Source organism: Grammomys surdaster, unplaced genomic scaffold (assembly GCF_004785775.1).
Source record: "Grammomys surdaster isolate TR1022 unplaced genomic scaffold, NIH_TR_1.0 167, whole genome shotgun sequence".
Classification (NCBI taxonomy): Eukaryota; Metazoa; Chordata; class Mammalia; order Rodentia; family Muridae; genus Grammomys; species Grammomys surdaster.
In genome coordinates, this window is record NW_021604615.1 from 7,353,833 (window position 1) to 7,362,440 (window position 8,608).

The following is an 8,608-nucleotide window of genomic DNA, read 5'->3' on the forward strand; positions in this document are numbered from 1 at the left end:
TGACTGTTGCGTGGTTATTGGTAGCCACTCTTACGCAGATACAGTACTGCATTGACTGTTGCGTGGTTATTGGTAGCCACTCTTACGTAGGTCTATAGTGAAAAGGAGCGTGCTGAACAAGGAAAAGACAAACTGCATAGTTCGCAGAGAAAAGGAGCACCAGGAAGTGTAACGGAGCTGAGTCTAGTGCTCAAGGAGACGGAGAGCTTAAGGAAGAGCACACTGCATAGAATAGGGGGGAGGGGTGACAGCTTAAGGAAGAGCATGAAGCTGCATAGAATGGGGGGGGTGACAGCTTAAGGAAGAGCATGACGCTGCATGGAATAAAGGGGGAGGGAGTGACCACAGGACAAAGCCTGACCCAGTTAAGCTTTCAGCTTGTGGAAAGGAACTAAAGAAAGCTGAAGCACTGAAGAAAACCATAGAAAACAGGAAGCTGCTGAAAATATATCTGAACAAAGGGGCCAAGGTCCAGCCCTGGCAGCTTTGGCTATGTGGTTCTACTTTAGAGTCAAGGGCAGATGAAAGGGCTATAGAATCTCCCTCCACAGCCAAGGGAAGCTGCTGAGGCCAGGCAGGTGACAAGGGTGTGTCTGCATGGAGACCCGTGAAGCCTTGATTGCCTTGGAGACCCCAAGATGTTGGACATAGCAGAGCCATGGGATACCTGCAGAGGAAAGCTGCTGACAGGGAGTGGAACCAGCCTGAGAGAGAGAAGGGTGCTGCAGCCAATACAGCTAAAAGGAGCTGCAGATCTGAGGAGCCTTCTGACATCAGACATGGAGATGCCAAGTTTGGAGTTTGCCATGCTGGTTCTCGGTCTTCCTCCCTTTGGAATGGTAATGTATACCCTGTGCCATTGTGTGTTGGAAGCGTGTGATCTGTGTCTTCAGTTTGATTTCACAGGGGACAACAGTTAAGACATTGGCATGAGTCTCAGAAGAGACTTCAGACTTTTAAAGGGTATTCAGACTGTTACATACTATGGGGCCTTTTGCAGTTGAACTGAATGCATTTCTGCACCATGATATGACTACAAGCTTAGGGGGGTCAGGGATTAGAATGTGGCGATTTGAACAGGAATACCCCCCTCCATAAACTCATATATTTGAATGCTTGGTCATTAGGGCATGGTGCTGCTTGAAAGGGATTAGGAGGCGTGGCCTTGCTGGAGGAAGTGTGTCACTGGGGATGGGCTTTGAAGTTTCAGAAGCCCAAGCCAGGCGCAGTGGCTCTGCTCTTCCTGCTCCCTGCAGCTGCCCCCCCCCCCCAGCCCCCACCATGCCTGCCTGCCTGCCATCATGCTTCCCACCATGATGATAATCAGGGCTTAAACCTCTGACACTGTAAGGAAGCCCCAATTAAGCCCTTTTTCCTTTATAAGAAATGCTATGGTCATGGTGTCTTTTTACAGCAATAAACACTAAGACACCCTCATACTGTAAATGTAAAATACAGTCCAATTTTTAAGTCTCCAAAGTCTTGAAATTTTTCAACATTTTAGAAGTTCAAAGCACTGAATTGTGAACTCCTATAAAAGTCAAAAATGTATAGATGTCTAATATATAATGGCACAGAATAAACATTCCAATTCCAAAATGAAACAATCAAGGGCACAGTAAGGAATATTCAAACCCAAAAACCCGATCCAATACGGCCCAAACCAAATCCTGCACTCCCATGTCCAGCATTTGGACTCATGATGAAACTGGCTGGGCAACAAAGGCTTCACTCAGCCCCATTCCTTCAGTCCTTAAGGCATTTTCTCAATCAAGGTTCCCTCCTCATAGAGGACTACAACCTGTGTCAAGCTGATACAGAACTAGCCAGTACACCAAGTATTTGGAAACCAATCAGTTCATGATATACACACCCCAAAAAAAAAAAATCTGAAAATAAACTTAATGAAAATGAAAATCTGATATACTAGACAGACTTGAAGTCAATAATCTTAGTTTTACAACAAAATCTCCAAACCACAGCAACTAAACTGAAAGTGTGCATTCGGAAATAAAACTATGAGGGGATAGCAGCACTGATCCTACAGAAACCTGAAAGAAGGCTTAATATTAATATTAATATTAATATTCTTGTGGAAACATCCACTCAGGGCAGAAACTCTTCGTCAGTAAGAGAACTGTGCTTCCAGAGCAGAGCCGCCCAGGAGAAGCAGTCAGGGCCAACATTAACAGCAACAGATCATGCTATGCCTGCCACCATGTGCCACTCCAGGCCCATAATTTCCACCCCCAAGACAGAATCCCACTCAACCACTGGGAAAATATCAGACAAGTCTACAATCTTTAATCTTCAAAATTGCCAGGCTCACCTAACAAAAACAAAACAAGGAATCAGGAAAGACCCAAGCCCAGAGGAGCCCAGGGAGACCCGGGTAAGAGTAAGAGTGAGGGTAAACGAAGAATAAGAGCAAGTCCTGCGCACGGGAGGAGCCCTGGGGATGAGGCCACATCTGAAGGAACCTAAAAACCATGGGGATTGTCAATACCGTGAAGGGAACTTCCCAAGAAAGTCATACCCATGTTAAAGATTCTATGGGGCTGACGGACTAATTAGAACTTCTGTGATTACAGACAGCTGGACTGAATATTACAGGCCTAATAAGCTGTCTTGGCCATCTATCCTTAGCCCTCTTAAAGGCCATCCACTGGTCACATCTGTGTCGGAACTACCGTCCACCCTTGTGACTATTAGGTAAGTGTTTTGGAATGGTAGAGAACCCAGCCCCCACCAACCCTAACATGAGACTGTCATCAAGTAGTGCCTGAGACCAATAACAGAGATTCCCGCTTTGCTTTAACCCACCTACCTGATGTTCACGCCAACATATATGGTCACTTATGTTTATTCAAAATAAATCACCTCTTACTTCCTTTGAAGCAACAACTGTGTTTCTGTATCAATAATATCAATATATTATTACTGACTGTGACAGTGCACCTCAATAAGCCAGACACTAAGACCAGAAGAGATGGTGTTAGGCAAAACAGAACCATTTTACAATTTTCTTGTAAATCTAAACCATTCTAAACTTTAGGTGCTTTTAAGATATGTGCTGACATCAGGCCCTCTCCGTCACGAACGCTGGCTCTTACTGGTCTGGAATGGCCCATGTTATCAACACTCTCTGAGGTTCCACTTCAGTACTTTCAGTCTTCAAGACAAGAATAAGACAAGTATAGTTGGGGGAAGGTGGTTCCTTTGGTAAGCTCAAAAATAATCTCAACTTGTACCATATAACAAAAAACTAACTCATGTCACATGTAACAATAGAATATGAATATAACCTCTCCTAGGGGAAAAAGATGAAAAGAAAGAAATCTTTATGACTTTGGATTTGATAACAGTTCTTCACATGACACCCAGATCATGATCATTTTAAGTGTTTTTTCTGTTACTTCCGGGAGAGGATTTGGGGGGTAAGGCAGAAGTCAAAGCACTGCTTTCAGGGCTCCTTCCATGCCTCCCACCTTATGGAGAAAGCAGCCTCTCCAGCTGTTTTTATCACTGGAGCAGCAACTCCAGGCTAGCTGGTTCTTGAGCTTCCAGATGCCCTCCTGTCTGTCTCCCATAATGCCTTAGGAGTGCTGTTATTACAAATGCATGCCATCACGCAAGGCTTTTTACATGGGTTCTGGAGGCCGTAGAGCAAGTGTTTTTACCTGCTGAGCCATCTCCCTGCCCCGCCTCCACTTTCAATATGGATAAATTGGAATCCATCAAGATTTTAGGGCTAGAGAGATGGCTCAGCAGAGCACTGTTGCTCTTCCAAAAGAGCAGCATCCAATTTCCAGCACATGGCAGCTCACAACCATCTGAAACTCTGGTTCCAGGAGATCCTGCCTCCTCTGACCTCTGCAGACATGGTGCACAGACAGATGTACACGTAAAATACCTATACACATAAATCTTTTTCAAAATCTCCAAAAAAGCCTTTTAAAAATATGTTTTAAAAAAAATTCTCAGCAAAGAGAAAAACTATTAGAGTAAAAAAAAAAAAAAGTTTTCAAAGCACAAAACAGAGGACTTGTACCCAGATAAACAAAAAACACTCAAAACTATAAGGGTAAAGAATCCAGCAAGAACATATGTCATGAAGAAAACAAAACAAAATTCAACCTCAGGAAGAGAGCTGAATGGCCAAACAAGAAGTCACAAAGACATGCTCAACAGCAGCAGGGAAGAGAGATGAAAACAATAAGCTATCGCTACACACCTGTTAGAACACAACAAAACACCAACACAGTGAGTAAGTGAGGATAGAGGACCCAGGCGACTCTGAATGCTTCAACCCCATCTACAGCAAAGACAGCATCATCCTTAATGAGCTTTATGGCGTATGTAATCCTGGATCTCTCTGGAAGACCAGCGATTCACAAGACATGATGACAAATGGGGGTAGAAGAACGGAGAGGATACAGAATTTTGCTTTAAAGTAGCATTTCAATCACCTGTAGGCTGTGAAACCTCTATCAAAGGGGATCTTATTGTAAAATTCAAATTTAGAAATTCATAATGAATAACTTCAAAATCTAGTTATAACCACGAGGTTCTTTCCGGAAGGTAAAAATTTTGGACCCAATGTAGTAAAGGAAAAACGATGGTATGGCGTGTTACGTCATAGCCTTAGCTATCTGATTTTGCCTATGACTGGATCACTCCCATCAGAAAAGTAAACTGTCCCCTTCACTCACACTTACCCCAGATGCTGTCACTCTAAGCTCCTCCTATCCACCTCCCCCCCACCCCACCCCAGCGCTTTATCAGTTACAAACACTGTGTGTTCAATGCACTAGTCACACTCCCTCCTTTAGAAAGGAGCGTATCTTACGGCATAACAGGGACGAGGGAGCCTCAAAGATTACTTACACGAATAAATGGCACAGTGAAACACTACAAGGTGTAAATTAAAGCAAGAACTGCGTTAAGTCAGCGCTTTAGTACTGACACGGTAATTCATCCTCTACTCCGACAAGTTGTTACATAGGTTGTTACAAGTTATGAAAGATCAAAAGGCTCTCTCAGTTTCTAAAATGCAATTCTGTTTAAAGTCTTCCTGGAAAACCTGCGCGATTTGTCTCTTAACATTCTAAGGTGACCCAGTCACGTCAGTTACTAAAACCTTCCCTCATGACGCGTCCCCATTCATCTCCAAAATGAGCTTCAAGAAACCAGATCCTTGACATTTTCCCCCCCAACTACCGCTGCGACAGTTCGGGTAAAGTGGGCAGAACTACCCTGGGGGTCTGGCTTCTTAGACGCACTATTCGCTATTTGAACTCTCCAGGAATCAGCTAGCAGCATCCAACCTGGACTCATCACCAAAGGCAAAGGTGACAGCAGAGTGAGAAGCACGCAGAAGCAGAGCTGCAGGCTGCGGTGCTGTCTAGACCCAGGAGCAAAAACCAAACTCGGCCGCTACTGCAGCTCGGGCCCGGGCCCCCAGGACAGGGACAGTCCGCGAGCCGCACCCCTTTGCTTCCCGGGGGTCGGGGAGAACAGCACCTGGCCGGCGGGGGTCGTGACGCTCAACCTCCACAGTCCTCAGCCCCGGGGCGCTTACCTTCGCTCCGGCCCAAGATCCGGCAGCACAGGTTCTGTAGCAGAACGTTGGGGGACTTCTGATCCGGGGTCGCCATTACCGCGCCCGGGCTGCGCACTGCAGCCTCCCCGTGCCCCAGGATCCCGCGCCCTAACTACGACGCCGCCATATTTGCGGAAGCGGCAAAAGCGCGCGCCTCCCATAATGCATCGCTTCCCGCGCGGGACGCGCATGCGCCTCCTCGGCGACTGCAGTCGCAGCTTCTCCGCGCCGGAAGGGTCGCGGCGGCGCCCGGAGGGTGTTCACGGGCGGCGCTCGCAGTAATTCGTTCCTAGGATGGCCGTGCGCGTCCGCAGGTTGCGATCTGGACGCTGCTTGTGAACAGCTCCGGTTGGAGTTACATCTTGATGCGGAGTCCGAGTGCGCTTGAGCCTTAGGACAGTTGACAGGGGCTCAGGGCCGCTACGCAGAGCTCTCGGGAGTTCTCAGGAGTCTGGAACCTCAGCCCCTTGACGTCACCAGGAGGTAGTCCTGGAAACGGGGAGTTCTGAGATGGAGAGGCTTGAGTGACTTTTCCCGGAGCGCTGCCGCAATGGAAAAATCGGACGCAGACACAAGAAGCTCCATAGTGTCTGGGACGCAGGAGGAGGAGAGTCCTGTCGCTTGGGAGCCCAGCTCCGCCGTTCCTTCCCGGGAGCTCGGTGGTCAGCAGATGAGAGCTCTCTTCTTGGCCATTGGCTCAGGACTATGATGGCAGTGGAACTCAGAGGTGGCTTAATGGAGAGCATACCCTCACTCGTCTTTTGCGCGCAGATCTCTTAGCCACCCTTCCTTGCCTGCTCTGTGATGTACAGAATGCTGATGAACTCCCTGGACAAATGGTACATGGTAGGGCTCAACCAGTTGAAGCCAACAATGGAAAATTGCAAGAGGAAACTCCCGGCTTCAGCCTGAAATCTGACTATGACTCTAACAGAGACTCGAAACACCTCTGCTCTCAGCCCATTCTTCTTAGCTACAACCTATTTTGTTCCACCCACACAGATGACGCTCCATCAGAAAGTCTAGAATAAATCCATAGTAACTAACATCAGTCATTCCTGCTGTTTCCTCCACCCCAGGGGCAGTAGCTAACCTTCAGGTGTTCCACTTTTCTGCTTCCATTACCCACGTAGCCAGATCTCCATCCTCAGTCCCTGTAGACTCTGTTTGGCTGACTGGGTCCTAGCACCACCCTTGGCAATAGGAGTGATCCCAGCAAGAAATCTTAAGGTGGCTTTCTGGACTGAACACTCAGACATCTAACTGCGGATGTACTGATAACCGTTCGAGGGTGACCAATGAGCCAGGAAAAAACAGAGTGGTTTGCTATTTCATGTGGCTGTTTGAAGTGAAATGTCAGCTAATAGATGAACACACTGAGAAAGGTTAAGTAGCTGTTCCCGCGGATGTTTGGATAGTAACAGCTGTTGTCACCAAGCCTGGTGACTTGAGTTCCTCAGGACCCACATAATAGGAGAAAAGCAGCTACCTCATTTGGTCCACAGACCTCCACATGTTTGCTCACACCACACAAAGTGAACTTCAAAAACATTTTTTAAAGTAATGAACACATGACCTAGCAGGAAAATAGAAATGGACATATGCCTAGTCCTATGGCTTCAGAGAGCATGAAGCAAGACAGGTTCTCTAGATACAGTGGATGCAGACATCACCAGACCCTCCACGGTCTGTCCAAGTCAGTCAAGTCAGGACACTCTAAATCAACTAAGCTAGTGACAAAAACACTCAAAAACCAAGCTTGGTGGCACATGCCTTTAATCCCAGCACTTGGAAGAGGCAGGTGGTCTCCAAGGAAAGTCTGATCTACATATGAGTTCCTAGACATCCAGAGCTATAAAACAGAGAAACCCTGCCTCAAAAATAAACATACACACACATACATACACATACACACACATACACAAACATACACATATATACATACACACATATATATACATACAAACATACATACACACACATACATACATGCATACATATATACACACACACATATACATAAATGGGTTAGTATGTAAGAGCACTAGCTGCTCTTCCAGAGGACCTAGGTTCAGGTCCCTGTACCCACATAGTGGCTCACAACCATCTTGGAACTCTAGTTTTGTTTGTTGCCTTCTTCTAACTACCTCAGGCATGCAGGTGGTGCACTTACATTCATGCAGACAAAACGCATACATAAAATAAGTGATTAGATCTTGATATATATATGAATTATATATAAAACACTAGCAGCCCTGTTGGCTAGCTGCTTCAGTCCATCTCAAGACCCAGTCAGTCGAGGACCACACTGTTTCCCAGTGGTCAGACTTGGCCCACAGTAAGCAGACTGAATAAGGGACATGTGGTTCAAAGCTGTCCTGGAGAAGAAAGGCTTGCTAGGAGACTACAGATGCTTCAATCCATAGTCAGGAGGACTTTCCCAGAACACACTGCGCTGTCAGGGTCCTCTTGTTGACTCACATGGCTGGGTTCAGCATCAACATGGGAGCTTCTCTGGACTTAGCTTTCCACTTCTCTGATAAAGTACATGAGAAATATTTTTAAAAGAGGAAAGATTTGTTTTGGCTCATGGTTTCAGCCCAAGGTTGCTTAGCCCAGTTGTTCTGAGGCCTGAAGAGCGGTACATGATAGCAGAAGAGGGCTGTTCACTTCCTGATGTCCAAAAAGCAAAGCAGGAGAGAAGGGGGGGTCACACCAGCAGTGACAGACTTCCTCTACGAGGGTCCACCCCCAGTGGCCCATTAAGCTATTGAACTTTAGTGATGAGTATCTTATTTCCTTCATTGCTGTGATGAAAGATCCTGACTACTACAGCAACTTATAGGAGAAAGAGGTTACTTATTTACTATTTATTTATTTATTCTCAGTTCAGCGGTACAGTCCACCATGATCAGAGGTCCTTGTGGCAGGAACTTGAAGCGGCTAGTCACATCACATCAACAGGAAAGATGTGAATGTCCATGCCCAGTACTCCTTGATTGCAGT

The 8,608-nt window shown here is 46.4% G+C and overlaps 1 protein-coding gene across 2 annotated transcripts in view; it reads right to left on the minus strand.

The window, feature by feature from the left end:
- Tubgcp3 (tubulin gamma complex associated protein 3) overlaps positions 1-5,727 on the minus strand; it is a 57,490-nt gene extending 51,763 nt beyond the window's left edge. The window contains exon 1 of one of the 2 annotated variants that reach the window (XM_028766303.1): positions 5,582-5,727. In XM_028766303.1, the coding sequence (XP_028622136.1) occupies positions 5,582-5,657 (76 nt within the window). In that variant the 5' untranslated portion in view covers positions 5,658-5,727. The remainder of the gene's footprint in view (positions 1-5,581) is intronic. The other variant, XM_028766304.1, reaches the window with a different exon arrangement.
- Positions 5,728-8,608: the final 2,881 nt, after the last annotated feature.